This window comes from Mustela putorius, unplaced genomic scaffold, assembly GCF_011764305.1.
Source record: "Mustela putorius furo isolate JIRA1106 unplaced genomic scaffold, ASM1176430v1.1 tig00000743_pilon_pilon_pilon, whole genome shotgun sequence".
Lineage (NCBI taxonomy): Eukaryota > Metazoa > Chordata > Mammalia > Carnivora > Mustelidae > Mustela > Mustela putorius.
In genome coordinates, this window is record NW_025421464.1 from 1835490 (window position 1) to 1852507 (window position 17018).

The following is a 17018-nucleotide window of genomic DNA, read 5'->3' on the forward strand; positions in this document are numbered from 1 at the left end:
CTGAAGGGAGACTGGACTCTGAGGCCAAACCCCTTGATTCAAATACTGCCTGGACCCCTTATTAGCTGTGTGACCCCAGGCAGGTCACTTAACTTCTCTGTGCTGCAGTTTCCCCATCTGCAAAGTGAGGCTGCAGTCCCTGGCATATAATGCTGTTGGGTGACTAAGTGAATCACCGCAGGCAGAGCGTGCATGAAGCCCTCCATAAGTCACAGCCGCTGCTGTGGTTATTGTTACTGAAAGGATTAGTATTGGCCGTGGCCTGAAGGATGCAGAGGGTCAGCCTGGAGAAGGGCAGACATAGGAAGAGGGATGAAGGCTTTGCATCCAGAGGTAGCTCTCGAGGGATCCAGAAACTGAGTGGAGGCCACGGGTAGCAAGTACCCACCAGCCCCTCGGTCCCTCCTTGTGCCAGGACTGCTTTCTCACCACAAAGCCACCAGAGCCTTGAATGGCATAAGCAAAGCCCCCTACTATTTCCCAGGGTTGGGCACAGACTCCAGGAAGGGAGCTGTGCAGAGCAGAGTTGGGGGCAGCCCTTCCTGGTGCAGCTGGGAACGAGGGCCAGTGTTGGCTGATGTGCAGTCGACAGCGCAGGTGCTTGGAAGGGCAGACGAAATCTGAGGATGCTCCCAGCCAGGTCCCAGGCAGCCATTTACTGGGACCTCCTGCTCCTGTCCCTCTCCTGCGGAGAGCCTAGCATCCCCTTCTTTGCAGCCAGAGTGGAAGGGGTTAGGCAGATGAGAACTGCAGCCCACTGGGCGGTTCCAGCTCCCAGCATTATCCTCCGAGAGACAAATGGTAGTTTGTGCTAATTGGGACGAGCAGTCGCATATTAAGTTGATTCCTTTCCCAGCCCACGGCCTTTGTTAGAGGCAGACGCAAGATGGCTGTAATTAAGAGGCGGCATCTTGGCGGCAGGCAAGCGTTCTTGCCCCCGCAGAGCTGCGACACCGTGTCTGGGATGTGGGGTGCGGAGAGTGGGTGCTCTGGGCTCTCTGTCCTTGCTGCTTGTGAGCCAGCTGACCCCGAGCGGGTTCCTCAGCCCCTCTGGGTCTGCATCCTCATCGGCGCTAAGCGCAATTGACGAATGTACCTGCATGGCGGGGTTGGGAGAGAATCCAACGAAGGGATAACACATTACAAACCTGAGTTATACACGTGATACAAAGGGCTTGGCCCTTAGGTATCCAGGCATGAAACCATTTTTTTTTATAAAGCTTTTATTTATTAATTTGACAGAGAGAAATCACAAGTAGACGGAGAGGCAGCCAGAGAGAGAGAGAGATAGGGAAGCAGGCTCCCTGCTGAGCAGAGAGCCTGATGCGGGACTCGATCCCAGGACCCTGAGATCATGACCTGAGCCGAAGGCAGCGGCTTAACCCACTGAGCCACCCAGGCGCCCCGCATGAAACCATTTTAACTGTGATTTCCGGCAACATCCTCTCTCCCCCTGCCGCTGGAAAGCGTGAGGTCAGTGCTTCCCAAACCCACCACGCACACAATCATTGGGCCTCTGGTTCAAGGCAGAACCTGGTGGGGCCTGAAAGTCCGCGTTTCTAACCAGCTCCCAGGTGAGGCCCCTGCAGCTGGTCCCGGGACCACACTTTGAGGACCGAGACTGTAGAGAAGTAATTCTCAAACCTGAGAGCGCATCAGAATTTTCTGGAGAGCTTATTAAAGCCCTTCCTCCATCCCTTAGTGTCTGATTCAGTAGGCCTGGGCTGGGGGGCGGTGAGTTAAGAATTTGCAATTCTAACAGTGTCCCAGATACAGTAGCCAGGGTTCTCCAGAGCAATGGAGCTGACAACCACTGGGCTAGGGTATTAGGCGGTGCAAAATCAATCAACAGATCCTGTTGTGTGGATTCCTTTGGGGTAGGAAAATGTAAAAAAAACAAACAAACCAAAAAAAAAAATAGGACATTACTCCAAATTTAGAAAACAGAGGGAAAAAAGTACCAAATCCCTCCACTCTTTCCACAAGGCCTGGGTTTGTGAGCCGTGTTGTCCTTGCACCCACACATAAGAGTTTTCACATAGTTGCCGTGGCGGGGCTGGGGAGGGCAGCCACGAGCCTTCCTTCCCCTCTGGCGTCTCCTCTGCGCGGTTCCCTAGGGCCTGCTGAGTCTTCTTCTTCCTCTTTAGCAGCAGCAGAGCAGGGGCAATGAGGGGGCGAGTTGGACTCTGAAGGGAATAAGCAGCATTGTCCCCTCCATGTCACCCTCAGGGACCCCTCCTCCCACAGAGCCTGAGCCCCAGCCCATCTTGGAGCTTTTGCTATCGCTCTCAGATTGTAAGAACAAGCCCCTGGGTTTGCCAGGTGATGTAAAAATGGCATCGATCCAAACTTCCTTTCCATCTGAACATTCTCCCCTGTACCTCAGGCCCTCTGGATTGGCAGGAGGTAGACAGGACCCAGAACCTGGGACCACAATTGCCATCTAGCCTCCCTCACGTGGCTTGGGGCAGCGGGAGGAGGCAGGTGCTGGCTGTCAGGGCCCAGGCCTGTCCATCTGTCCTAGGGCCTGTCCATCAGTCCCTCCATGTCCGCAGATCTGGTTGAACATTTCACTCAGGGCTGTGAGTGTCCTGGGCAACCACTAAGATGCTCCCAGCTCTGGGGGCCTCTGTCCAAACTGCAGACAGGAAGAGCAGGGTTTAACCTTCTGTTTCTCAAGTTTACCCCATCAGAGCTTCTCAAACCTTTTTATTGCAATCTTCTAAGAGTTCGGGGGTGCTTTGGGCAGCACATACCAGAAGCCCCAGCTAACGGGAGCTCAAACAAGACGCCAGGGGCTCTTATGGGTCTCTTTGGCATCTGATGAAAATTGTGTTTCACACTGTCACAGAAGAATGTTTTTAAAAGGATAAAGTAATTTGATTATAAAAGGAAGCAACTACATTGAAAAACAGTTATTAAACAGTGAGTGGGTCCCCTGAGAAACAGATGCCAAGGCAAGATGGAACATGCCAGGAGTTTAGCCTGTAAGGAGTAGGGGGAGGGAATAGGGGAGTTGGAACAGTTGTCAGGCCCTAGTGTGGGAGAGAGGAAGGAAGACAAGCATCTAGAAGCCTCGGGAAGGCCTCTGGCCAGAGGAGGTCCTTGTCTCCCCAGAGTGGGCCAGTCTTCTTGTCCCCATGGTCCTCGGTTGGTGAGAGGAGCAGCCCCTGCAGGAGAGGCACAGCACCAGGCAGGCACAGTGCCCATGGCTGGATGCTTGCTGGCCGTTGGTCCAGCAGTCAGCACGACCCTCCCCTAGTAAGGGACCAGGACCGCCACGCCAACTATGAAATGTTCTTGAGGCCGTAGAAGTTTCATTAACAGCTAAAGAGAGCCTAACAGCTGGTCCGTAGTTAGCCCAATTTCAAAGTCATAATGAGCCTAAACGATGTTTTGAGATATTGGCAACAACCGTAACGTGGTATAAAAAATAACTGAGGTTTCTTTTGAAAGTGAAGTCACAGGTGTGGCCAATACGACTGTAGTCTGTTGTCCACATTCATGATGGAAGGCCATGGGAAAATCTGCTTAGGATGAAAACTGTTCTTCTCATTCTAGTTTATGGATGCCAGGACATTTCCTTTAGTGGTGAGAGGTCGATTCCAGGAATGACTCAACAGCCTTGGTGGGCAGCCAAACAGTGTCATCTGTCCCCACCCCAGTGGGCTGGCTGCTCCCCTCGGCGGTCTCAGTGTGGCTGCCACACCTTTAGCTTTGTCTCCTCACCCCTCTACCTGCCGCAGGAATAAAGGAACACCCTGGTCTCGTGTCCCTTTTGAAGAAGACACGAACTTCCCAAAGGTCACTGCAGCAGACTTCCCCTGCACCTGTGGGTCCATGCGTGAATTATCCAAGCGGCGGCAGGGGCGTGGGACCACCGGGAGGGCTCAGACTCCCAGACGGCAGGCCCCCTGGGAAGAGCTGATCCGGGTAGGGTGTGCTTGGGGGAGCCTGGCTGGCTCAGTGCGCGGAACATGTCATTCTTGATCTCAGGGTCATGAGTTCAAGTCCCACGTTGGGGGTAGCGCTTACATTAAACAAACCAAAAAACAAATGGGGTTCCGTTGGCAGAGGAAAAAAAGGGAATTTTTCCCTACTCAGGGTTGCTGAGTAGACCACCAATCACATCTATAACCCCCAGTGAATGCCACGTGATGAATGGCCCCCAGGGGCAGGGCAGGAAGCTGGCAGCGGGCTGAGGGTCATGAGTGACCACAGGTGGTGCAAAATCAAAGTATGAGTCATTCTGATAATCTGTTCATATTATTTTCCAATTAATTTATCTCTTTTAGAAAAATAATATATTTTAACTCCCAAATTATCAAGTAAGGTTGCTACTCCCAGGAGTAGGACCATGTCTGTTGTGTGATTTTGTGTCCTCCCTGGCCCTTTGCAGGCGGTGCGTGAGCCTCGGGCTTGTGACGCAGATTTCACTACTTGAGTTTGTCACCTGCTGGTTGGGTAACCTTGAACAGAGTGCTTGGCCTTGTTGCTTGGTTTCCTTGGCTGCAGAATGGGGACAGTATTAATGCCTACCTACAGGATTTTTTGGAAAAGCTTTAACGAGGTTAAGGTGTGGAAATCTTGGTGCCGGGCGCGTAGGAAACAGCCACAGTTGTTATAAACCATTCCCCCAACGTTAGTGCTTGGGTTCGATGGCTGCACCCCAGAACTCAGTGGCTCGAAATGAAAGTCATGTCTTATTTAGCTCCTGAGCCTCCGCTTTGGGGAGCACTTGACAGGGAAGGCTCCTGGCTGCTCCAACATGTGCTGGGATGGCTCCCGCGAGGGCTGAAGGATTCGCTTCCAAGCTGGCTCACTCCCTTCGCTGGCAAGTCGGTGCGGGCTGCTGGCTGGGAGCTCAGCCAGGGTGGAGGGCGGGAAGACTCAGTTGCCCTCCATGTGGGCCTCTCCATATGACCTGAGCTTCCTCCCAGTGTGGTGGCTAGCTTCCAAGGGCAACCATCCCCCAGGAGAAAGCTATATTGCCTTGATGTCCCAGCCTTGGAATCCACGCAACCTCACTCCTGCCATATGCGATCAGTAGAGACAGTCCTAAATGCTCGCCCAGATTCAAGGGGAGGGCACATCGACTTCACCTCTTGTCAGAGGGTGGGGGTAGTAAGGTTCTGGAAAAACATATGGAACTGGAAATATTTTTGGGACTGTTTTTGCAAACTACAATCTGCTGGAGCTAGATAGTAGGTGATTTCCAGTCTTAACAACCTTGATATATGACCAAGCAGGAAGTTTATTTCCCTGTTGAGGATGGTTCCCTCAGGAAGGCAGCTCTTGGAACAGGCATGTTTGCTAACATACTGACAATGCTTTAAACAATAAAGGCATTTTATTACCTCATCTAATAAGAAAGCCAGAGATAGGAAGTTCCAGGCTTAGCGAGGGGCTCAATGATGCCATTCAAAGCCCAGGCTCCTTATCTTTACTTGTCTGATCACTCTGTAGCCTCTGCCTATTGGCTTTCTGCCATCAGACATGTCACCGTGTCACACCACGTGTGACAGCCGTGAGCCTCACCACCTCAGACTACAGCATTCAAAGAAAGAAGGAAAAGAGCCAGGCATCCCTTTGTCTCTCCCTCCCTCTCTCCTCCTCCTCCTCCTTGATGCTGATCTTTTTAAGGAAGGGTTATATATTTTTTTATATATTTTTAAGGATATCTTTAAGGAAGAAAGTCATTCTTAGAAGCCCCAAAGCCCCAAGCGGATGTCTCTGTAGGTCTCATTGGCCAGAACCAGTCATGGGGTTCCCGACAGCTGCAAGGGAGGCCGACAGAACAGGTGTGTGGTCTCTCCGGCCTCCGTGTGAGAGGTGGGCTCTGCTGGCCAGCGAGAAGGGAGGGAATGACTGTAGAGAAGGCAGCCCATGAAGGTTGCGGAGTGGGGGGGGGGCTCCTAGATCAAAAGGCAGGAGACTTCATCAAACGTCTCCCCTGAAGTTCAGCAAAAAATATGCGCGAGTTATGGGGGCACAGCTTGGTAAATTTTCACAAGTTGCGCACACGAGCTCTGAGGCCATAGACCGAGCAAAGCCGCCAGCCCCTCAGCAGCTCCCCCGAGACCCTCTCTCCCTCGCTACTCCTCCAGGCCCCAACAGCATAGATGCCTTTGTGCTTTATATCCTGGGAAGCATGAGGTATGGTCTGGTCTCTCTCCATCAATGCTGTGTGCACACCATTCCTCCCGACTGACGTGGGTGATTGCAAGCTTCTCGTCACCATTGCTGTGTCCTGTTCCGCCACGTGACTCTTGACCCACCTGGGAGCTTCAAGACTGGAGCTGCTGGCACTTGTGCTTCCGTGGACATTCCTGCGTGTGCCCTTGGGTGCCCAGGTGCACGCATTCCTGCCATGTAGGGGCCTAGGAGAGGACCTTCTGGGCTGGAGTGGGGTCCTGGGTTCAGCTTTCGTGGATGCCGTCCGGTTTCCAATGATGTGCACTCTCCCACTGGCAGCTGTGAGCAGTGCAGGAAGGGAAGGCCCGGTTACCTTGGGATGGGGGTGACAGTAAGTGTAGGAAGTTCTGCCCTGGGGGCCAGGAACCCTGACTTCCAGGGGCTCCCTGCCAATGGGCTGTCGTGTGACCTCACCAAGTGTGTGACACTTGCTTTGGGGCCTCAGTTTCCTCACAAGATTATTGTGAAGGGGGGCAGTGGGTGAGAAAGGGCTTAGCAGACTGTAGGGTGCTGCACAGTCTCCCCACAGCCTCACTGACACTGGCTATTGTTTGTTTTTCATTGTTTTAATCTTTTTAAAAAAAAGATTTTATGTATTCATTTTAGAGAGAGAGAGATCGGGGAGGGGCAGAGAGAGGGAGAAAGAATCTGAAGCAGACTCCACACTGAGCACAGAGCCTGGCATGAGGCTGAATCTCACCACCGCGAGATGGCGGCCTGAGCCGAAACGAGGAGTCAGTTGCTCACCCGACTGAGCCACCCAGGCACCCCACTGATTGTTTTTAATTTAATTTTATTTTTTTGAGTTTCCTTATGGTTTAAAAAAATTTTTTTAAGATTTTTATTTATTTATTTGACAGAGAGATCACAAGTAGGCAGAGAGGCAGGCAGAGAGAGAGGGGGAAGCAGGTTTCCTGCTGAGCAGAGACCCCGGTGTGGGGAGCTCGATCCCAGGACCCTGAGATCATGACCTGAGCTGAAGGTAGAGGCTTAACGCACCGAGCCACCCAGGTGCCCTTAATATAATTTTTTATTATGTTAGTCACCATACGATACATCATCAGTTTTTGACGTCACGTTCTATGGTTCATTGTTTGGGTGTAACACCCAGTGCTCTGTGCTATCCATGCCCTCCTCCATACCCATCACCAGGCTCTCCCGCTCCCCACCTCCCTCCCCTCTAAAACCCTCAGTTTGTTTCTTAGAGTCCACAGTATCTCATAGTTCGTCTCCTCCTCTGATTTCCCCTGCTTCATTTCCCCCTTCCTTCTCCTAATGTCCTTTGTGCTATTCCTTATGTTCCACAAATAATTGTCTTTCTCTGTTTAACTCAAGGAACATGGAGTGGTATCTTCTTGGGATTTTCATGTGCATTTCCATGAGACTAATGAAGTTGAGTGACTTTTCTTTGTTTACACTGGGTGAGCTGCTTCTGCGAAGTGAATTTAAGTTTTTCGCAGGGCCATGAGCCGTTGGAAGCCCTTATGCGCACTGAGAAGGGGCTTTCCAAAATAGCAGTGCCCAGGAGGCGTCCCCTGAGCCACTAGCGGTCCTCCATAGCCTCCAGAAGACAGCACCCTGTCTTCTCGGTGTCCACAACCCGGAATGAGACACGCAGCGCTGCCGGCATAGCAGGGCTGGGTTTCGGCTCCTATTGCTCTCAGGACTGGGAGCCCTTCATGCAGTGGGCAACCTGGACAGCCGTACCTGACCACTCCACCTGCCCCTACATTGTACAGAGAACCTCACACTGGCCACCTGGGCCATGCTCAGAGGAGAGCAGAGGGAAAAGAGAGTTTGCATTCTCTGGGTGCAAAGACTTGGGGGGACCTGCTCGTGGCTACAGATGATCAAAGGGCTGTTCTGGGGCCCAGGGATCAGATTTGTTTTGGGAGGCCCTATAGGCCAGAGGCAGGCTGGCAAATCTGAGCTCAACAGAGGTTAGGCTATGAAAGCTCCGTGAGGTCTAGGTCACTGTGAGTGCATCATGCCCAGCACACAGTAGTCACCTAGTATATGCCTTTGGGATGACTGCTGTATAGTGCTGTCCTGCAACAGATGGGCTGTGGCAGGAGGTGGGGGAGGGTAGTGAGCTCCCCTGCACTGTGGTCAGGCAAGGCCAGGCAGGTGACCATCACAGAGGGATTTCACGGAGCGAGTAATGCCTTTGGCGCTGACTGCTCTGCATGATATGAAAGATGTTTCCAGCCCCTAGACTCTGTGAAGTTTATGAATTATCCATGCCGGATTCAGTAAAGGCAGACTGATCAGTATTAGTTGAAGCAAAACCTAATTAGGAAGGCAAATTGATTTCCAAAAAAAGAATTGGATGATGTGTTCCCAAGACTGTTAGAAATGGTTTTTTAATTGTCTGCTCTTTTGTATTATTCATGCCACTGTATGCCTTTGTGAGCGAAGTGGGCCTCTGTTTCCTCCCCACTTCCTCTCCCTCGTGCCAGGCTTAGAGCCTTCTCTGTGGCCAGGCCCCACGGTGCTGGGCCGAGCCATTCCTCTGGGGAGAGCTGGAAGCCCATGGGAAAGGCAGAGAGGAAGAAATGGTGGGGAGGTGCCCCAGGCACTCCGGCCGACAAGGAGCCACATGGAGCTAAGGGCCGCCCTCTCTGTCCTCCTCAACACCCCAGGTAGCGCGCTCTCAGGGGAAGGGCATCTTCCTCTTCCGGAGGCTGAAGGACATCATGGACTGGAGGAAGGTGAGCTTACCTCTCCCCCTTGCTCCCGAAACCTCCCTCTGCCCTTGCTGCAATGAGGGGCCCCCACTCCTTCCTTCAAAGCTTGGAGGGCGGGCAGGGAGGCTCTGGAGCAGACCCCTGGGAAGGGGGTCTCCAAAGCCAGATAGCCTGGGTTTAAATCTTGATTTTTCCCCTTAATAGCTGTGTGACCTTGGGTAAGATACTTCACCTGTCTGTGCCCAGGGAAATAGGGGATAGTAGTAATAGGACCTGCTGAGGACGCAATGAGTTATTATGACTAAAACCTGAGAACATGGCCTCTGTACCCAGGCCTCCTGCTCTCCTGGCCGGGGAGAGTTTGGCCAACTCTTCCTGCTTCCTGCAGATCCTAGGCTGAGCCTGAGGTAGCTCCCTCCCTCCCCACCCCCCCATCCCTACCCCAGATGTGGTGTTAGCGGAAATCCTGGGTCCAGTGCTGTCTCAGCCACTCAGCAGCTCTGTGGTCTTGGGAAAATTGCTGAGCCCCTCTGAACCTTGGAGAGGCTAATAGTGCAGGGCGAGTGAAAAGGGCAGGATGACCCCCTACACAACCAGCACCTGCCGCATGAGCTGGTACTCAGTGAATTTCGCCCTCCCCTGCATCTCCCGATTCCTCCCATGAAACCGGCAGGGTACCGCAGGAAAGAAGCTCACTAGCTTAGAAGCCCCGCCAGCCCGCAGCACTGTCAATCCTTCTGGAAGCCATGTGAGTACAGGCAGGGGGTGGTCCCGCGCCCAGGAAGGGAAGGCCCGGTTACCTTGGGATGGGGGTGACAGTAAGTGTAGGAAGTTCTGCCCTGGGGGCCAGGAACCCTGACTTCCAGGGGCTCCCTGCCAATGGGCTGTCGTGTGACCTCACCAAGTGTGTGACACTTGCTTTGGGGCCTCAGTTTCCTCACAAGATTATTGTGAAGGGGGGCAGTGGGTGAGAAAGGGCTTAGCAGACTGTAGGGTGCTGCACAGCAGGGAAAGAAGGCGTTCTGTCTTCCTGAGCTGGGCTGGCAGGGAGAGAACTTGTAGGGAGAGAAGGGACAGGAATGTCCTTGGGCATCTGTGTGGTGCTACAGGCAGCGCTGACCCATGGAACCTTCTACAGAGTGGGGGAAGGGGGTGTGTCTGTGCTTTCCCCAGCATGGAGACCACTAGCCATGGTGCTGACATTGAGCACATGAAAAGCTGGTGCTGCTTGAGGGCTGGATTTTTTTTTTAAGTTTTTATTTATTTATTTGACAGATCACAAGTAGGCAGAGGGGGGTGGGAAGCAGGCTCCCCGCTAAGCAGAGAGCCTGACTTGGGGCTTGATTCCAGGACCCTGAGATCATGACCTGAGCCGAAGGCAGCAGCCCAATCCACTGAGCCACCCAGGCGCCCGAGGGCTGGATTTTAAACTTCTTTCCCTTTCTTTCTTTTACATACGTAAACTTTACCATTTGGACTACTTTTCAGTGTAACATTTAGTGGCATAAATTATATTAACATTGTTGCGCAACTGTCACCACCGTTCACCTCTAGAACGCTTTCATCTACTTTCAGAACTCTGCCCTCAAGAAGCACTAACTCTCTATTTCTCCTCCCCACCCTGGCCCCTGGCAGCCACCCTTCTACTTTCCTCCTCTGGGGATCTGACCACTCTAGGGACCTCCTCTAAGGGGACTCAAACAGCATTTGTCCTTTGTGTCTGGCTTATTTCCCTTAACATAATGTCCTCAAGGTTCATCCATGTGGGAGTACTTAATTTCACTTACTTTTCATCTTTTAAATATAAATGGATGGCACAGGTCTGGAGGTTAAATGCCAAGGCTCTGGGCCCAGGCTACTGGTCTACCACTGCATGGCTGTGTGACCTTGAATAAGTCACTCCCCTCTCTGTTCTTCAGGTTTTCATCTATAAACCGGGGATAGCATGAGTACTTCTCTGATAGGGATTGATAGGCCCCAAGGAGAGTACTTAACAGAAAGCCTCCTATACAGGGAATGTTCCATAAATGTTAATAATAGTTATTATCACAACTAGGATGCAAGAAGTTCTGACGACCAAAAGGATGAGATCCCTGTGGAGAACTACGTGGCTCAGCGCTATATTGAAAACCCCTACCTGATAGGAGGTGAGATGGAAGCCTCTGCCCAGAACAGCGTAGGAGCTGCATGGCTGCTCTCACCTCTCCCTCCTCCAGTGACCCCATCCTTTCTCATGACTTTAAACACCCCCCCCCAGATGCCAGAGATGCCAGCTTTCTGTCTCTAGCTGAGACATCACCCTGACACCCCGGATCCTGATGTCCCACAGCATGTGGCATGCCCCCGTGGGCACCTCCCAGCAACTCAACCCAACAGCAAGCCTGAAATCCAAGCTCACCCTCACCCTGCCATGCAACTCATTTCCCAGCGTCCCCAATGTCCCCAGCCCCTCCAGCCCTGGTTGTTAAGCCAGAAGTCGGAGACCATTCTGGGTATGTCGGTCTCTGTTTCTCCCCACTCTGACCTCCATCAGGCTCACAGACAGCTCTTGAATCCGTCTGACCACCTCCACCCCGGTTCTGGCCACTGTCCCCTCATGTCCTCACTGGTTCCCACTGCTGCTCTGGTCCCCTGTGCTACACACCAACACAGTAACAGAGGGACAAGGTTCCCTTCAGGGGCTTCCCATGGTTGGCAAAACAAAATCCAAAAACTGCACACGAACTCCCTCAAAACTGGCCTCTGCTGACCTCACTGACTCTGCCCCCTCTGGGCCTCCTGCCCCAAGGCTCATGGTCCACCCCTCCGGGCTAGGAGGGCGCCTCTCTTCCTCTAGGTCACCACTTCTCCGTGAAGCCTCCTTGATCCCACCTCTTCAGCATTTCCCCAGCATTTCTTAAGATTTTGTTTGTTTATTTGATGGGACACCTGGGTGGCTCAGTCAGTTGAGCCTCTGCCTTTGGCATGGGTCGTGATCCTGGGGTCCCGGGATAGAGTCCCACATTGGGCTCCTTGTTCAGCGGGGAGCCTGCTTCTACCTCTCCCTCTGCCTGCCACTCTCCCTGCTTGTCTTCTCTCTCTCTGACAAATACGTGGGTAAAATCTTAAAAAAAAAAAAAAGAAAAAGAAAAAGAAAAAGAAAAAAGATTTTTTGGCTTTTTTACAAAAACAAATATTTTAATTATTTATTTGAGAGAGATCGAGCTAGTGAGAGACAGCATGAGCAGGGAGGGGTGCCGGGGAGGGGCAGTGGGAGAGAGGGAAGCAGGGTCCTAGCTTAGGAGGGGGCCTGAGGCTGGGCTCCATCCCAAGACCCCAAGATTATGACCTGTGCAAAAGGCAGAGGCCTAACAGAGCCACTCAGGCATCTGGCCTTTCCCCGCCAGTCACCCTCTCCTTGTACCTTGTGTGCCTTTATTGGCGTTCGCCTCTGTCTGTCCATCATTATAACCTGCAAACCTAGCATGCTGCTGGGTGCACAGTTGGTATTTGTTGCATAAATTATTTCCTTGTCTCACAGGCCGCAAGTTTGACCTACGTGTCTATGTGCTGGTGATGTCGGTGAGTAGCTAAGAGGGTCCCCTCCTCCAGCCACAGGTAAGGAACAGCTGGACTGGGAGACAGGAGTCAGAAGCCATTCTGGGGGGCACTTATGTGAGCTTGTCTGATTTTGCCTGCCTGGGAGAGCTCAGGGGGCATCTGAGGATAAGGGGGAGGATAGGTAGACAGATCCCACTTTGCCATCCCAGGGTCTGGATTTGCCCTCTAACTGTCCTTTATTCAGTCAACCATCCATGGTAACCACAGCTAACTTTTACTGAGCACCTACTAAGTACTATGCCCTGGCATTTGGCAGATTTTATTTCATTCAGTCTTCCTAATGACCAGAGAGTTTGGCTCTATTATTATTATTTTTTAAAGATTTTATTTACTTGGGGGCACCTGGGTGGCTCAGTGGGTTTAAGCCTGTCTTCGGCTCAGGTCATGATCCCAGAGTCCTGGGATCAAGCCCCGCATCGGGCTCTCTGCTCAGCAGGCAGCCTGCTTCCTCCTCTCTCTCTCTGCCTGCCTCTCTGCCTTCTTGTGATCTGTCAAATAAATAAAGAAAAATCTTTTTTAAAAAATCTTATAAAAAAAAGATTTTATTTATTTATTTGACAGAGAGAGAGATCACAAGTAGGCAGAGACTTAACCCACTGAGCCACCCAGGCGCCCCGGTTGGCTCTATTATTATCTTCATTTTACAAATGAAGAAACAGATACAGAGGGGTTGAGTGACTTGCCCAAGGTCACACTGGTGGCTGACAGAGTTGGGGTTCAATTCCAGGCAGCCTAGCCCTGGAGCCTGCTCCAGGAGTTGCTATGCTCCCTCCCCCAACCCTCTCACTCAACAGTATTCAAACCTTTATGGTATGCCAGTGTATGCAGGCGTAGGACATGGGGCTGTGGGAGGCAGGCCCAGCCCCGGTGCTCCTGAAGCTTACCGTCTGGTGGGGAATAGGGACACACCCTGAGCTGGGGTATTGCTTGCAGTGATGGAGCAGAGACGAGACCTGTTCCCTTCTGCATCTTCTTCCTACTCCCAGCACCAGGGAGGGAGGGCATAGAATCAGAGGCGGCTGACTTTGGAGCAGATTCTTAAGGAGTGATGCGGGAAGGGAGGAAGGGAATTCCAGGTGGGGGAACAGCAGGTGCAAAAGCTCGGAGAAGCAAAAGAGCTCCTATTCACTCCCTCCTCTGCGTGTCCCTCCTTTCCCTCCTGGATGCAGTACATCCCGCTTCGAGCCTGGCTGTACCGGGATGGCTTTGCCCGATTCTCCAACACCCGCTTCACCCTGAGCAGCATTGATGACCAGTGTATCCTGGGATCACTGCCTACCCATCTCCCCTGCACCCTGCCCCTCTCCTATTCCCCAGCTGCTCAGGGAGAATTTATTCATTCCACAGAACCCCACGCTGTGGTCTGGCCACAGCAGATAGGGTCTCATTTCTTCCTCTGGGCCCTGACAGTCTTGTGGGGGTGGGGGAGCCCTTAGTGATCCCAGAAGAGCGGCCCTGATCCGCTCAGAGCATCTCTCCCAAACTGCTCTCCTTGACCATCGTTTGGGTGGTGTGCCAGCCATGTGCACTGGTTCATAGTCCTTGAATGGGGGAGTCTGAGCCCTTTGGGAGAAAGTTTGCAGCCTTTCAGGTGCTTTAGTCATTGACTCATGTGTTCACTCAAACACGATGTCCTTTTCACCCATTGCACTGGCAGAGGCCGAAAATTTGGTAACACACTATGCTGGCGAGGCTGGGGGAACACACGTGTTGCTCTTGGAGTAGAAATCTGAAGTAGACAATCTGACGAATGTCTATCAAAAGGCAGAAACACCTGTGCTCTGACCTAGCAATTTCCTTTGGGGAATTTATACTCCACGAATACTCAGTATGGGAAGAGAGAGGTTGAATGCACTGTATAGTCTTGTTTGTGAGAGCAAAACAAACAAAAACAAAACAAAACCAATAGGAAATAAAACGAATAGCTCATTTACACAGTGGGATATTATGCGGCTGTTACAAAGGCACGGGGGGGGGTGTGCTTTATGAAATATGAAATAATCTCAGTGGTGTGTTGTCAACCGGAAAAAAACAAAGTTAGAACTCAAAAGTATGCTTCCATTCATGTGACAGATCATATCTGTATCTGTGTATCTGTGCACAGATCTCTGGAATGAAGTACAAGAAATTGAAAACAGAAGTTGCCTTTGGGAGGGGCCTTGGGCAGGTGGAGACAGGTGTGGGTCAGGAGATAGGTGCTCACACACATTTTGGAGCCTTTTGACTTTTGAAGCATAAAAGTGTATTATTAGAATATTGGGGGCACCTGGGTGGCTCAGTGGGTTAAAGCCTCTGCCTTTGGCTCAGGTCATGATCCCAGGGTCCTGGGATGGAGCCCCGCATCGGGCTCTCTGCTCAGCAGGGAGCCTGTTTCCTCCTCTCTCTCTGCCTGCCTCTCAGCCTACTTGTAATCTCTGCCTGTCAAATAAATAAATAAAATCTTGAAAAAAAGAATATTAGAATATTGATATTAAAAATAATGTTTCTAAGATTTTTAGATGTGGGCATCAGAAGAAAAGAGGTTGACAGTACAAAAACGGAGATGAAACTAGGTTACCTGCATGTGGGAGAGAAGGAATGGAAGGTGTTGGGTCTGCTGAGCTGCTGGTGTGGGCAGCCCAGCCAATGCTTCTAGCCAATGCTCCTAGCCAATTCCCGCCTCTCGCCTTAGTTTTGTCTCTCGATGACGGGTCTGTCTGAGCTACTGTCTGTACGTTGCCCACATGCTGGAATGGGAGTGGGCCCTCCTGGCAATTTCCTAAGAATTTCCCCACCTATCTTTCCAACTTCAGCATTTCTAGAATGTTTGTTTCATTTTGTAATTCCAACAAGCATTTATCATATCCAAGTTAACATCTATTTTAGGTTCAGTTTTTGGACTCCATGTGTTTGGTTAAGATTAAATCATGCACGTAAAGCACTTAGGACGGTGCCGAGCCCAGCATGAGTGCTTAGCACACGTTAGCCAAACGCTCTCCTCCATTTATAAGTGTTTGTGTATCTCTGGGGTCGTGGGGCCTTAATAAGCAAATCCCAGCCTCCTCCAGGACTGCTTTCTAGTGAATGCGTTTTGCTGTTTGTGCAGTGAGTGAACACACATTATTTTCGACAATGTCTCTTCATTGCTTTTAATTTTTAAATGTTAAAATATTTAAAACATATAGAAAAATGAAGAAAAAACTCTCCAAGAAATCCAGGCACCCATCATCCAGATTTGACAGATGTTGATATTTTGCCGCATTTGCTTCTATTACACACCCAGCTTTTAAAACAATGAAGCAACTTTGGGGGCACCTGATGAGCACCTGGTGGCTCATCAGTTAAGTGACTGATGCTTGGTTTCAGTTCAGGTCAGGTCATGATCTCAGGTCATGGGATTGAGCCCCACGTCAGGCTACACACTTAGCACAGAGTCCACTTGAGCTTCTACCCCCTGCTCTCTCTCTCTCTCTTTCAAATAAATAAATACCTCTTTTAAAAAGATAAAATAAAAAGATAAAATAAAATAATAAAGCAAATTTGGATCACAAAATAATAAGACCTATTTTAATCTGACCTTAAATATATATATTTACATTTTTATATATAGTTCATACACAGTTATTCTAATATTATATGCATATATATACAAACACATACAAAATACAAGAATAACCACCTCAACACTGTAATAATAAATAGAAATAAGTTAAAATACCCTTGCAGAATGGTAAAAGGAATGCTAAAGCATCTGTATGAAATTGTTACATTGAGGTCAATTGAACTGTCTTGGAAGGGCATCCAAGATAGACTATTAAGTCAATAACAACATGCAGGGATAGAACCAGTAGGTTTATGCTCCTGATTTGGCTTTTACGGAAGGATGTTTCTGTCTAGAAGAAAGTGAGAGAGGATATTCACTAATTTGTTAATTCTGAAAACCATGGAGGATTAGGATCAGCTCAGGAACTTTTATTTCCAACTTCACATGTTTTCCTGTATTATTTTTACAACCATTATATAGTTCTTTAATAATAAAAATAATAAAACACTTAAAGAGTATAGCTTTCACAATACAAGTAGTATAGCTTTTTAAAGACAAATCAGAAAATTTGGGAAATGTACAAAAAGGGGTGGAGGGGGGCCGAGGAGAAAAGGCTTCTCTAGTCATGTTTTCTACAGACAACTACTTACTCTTCTAATGTATTTCTTCCCACTTCATTTGTATGGCTTTTTGTTGTTGTTTGTAGTTTATGAAGGAGAGATCCCACCATATAAACATAACTATTTTTCACTAAACGTGTCGTATTTTCCTTGTAGACATTTTTTATTAGTTATAAAATATTCCACGGAGTGGATTTACTGGTTTACTAATCCTCCACGCTACAGGCATTTGGAAATATTCAGTTTCCTCCAATTATATAGAATGTCACCAAGAAACATACTTTTCATAAATCTTTTACTATATTTAAAATTTTTCCTTCAGATGACATTGCAGAAGTGTAACTGCTTGGTCAAGGGCTTAGGGCTATATTCTTTTCCAGAAGGTTCTTTTGT

The 17018-nt window shown here is 50.0% G+C and overlaps 1 protein-coding gene across 6 annotated transcripts in view; it reads left to right on the forward strand.

The window, feature by feature from the left end:
* The window catches only part of TTLL9 (tubulin tyrosine ligase like 9), a 41632-nt gene that overhangs the window by 14393 nt on the left and 10221 nt on the right, over window positions 1-17018 (forward strand). For 3 of the 6 annotated variants that reach the window (XR_006607853.1, XM_004746666.3, XM_045084038.1), the window contains exons 6-10: window positions 8838-8906; window positions 9556-9630; window positions 10939-11029; window positions 12403-12443; window positions 13652-13739. Coding sequence is in view for 5 of the 6 variants with exons in the window: in XM_004746666.3 (XP_004746723.1) it covers window positions 8838-8906; window positions 9556-9630; window positions 10939-11029; window positions 12403-12443; window positions 13652-13739 (364 nt within the window). In the remaining variant the exon portion in view is untranslated. The remainder of the gene's footprint in view (window positions 1-8837; window positions 8907-9555; window positions 9631-10938; window positions 11030-12402; window positions 12444-13651; window positions 13740-17018) is intronic. The other 3 variants (XM_013053418.2, XM_045084039.1, XM_045084040.1) reach the window with 2 other exon arrangements.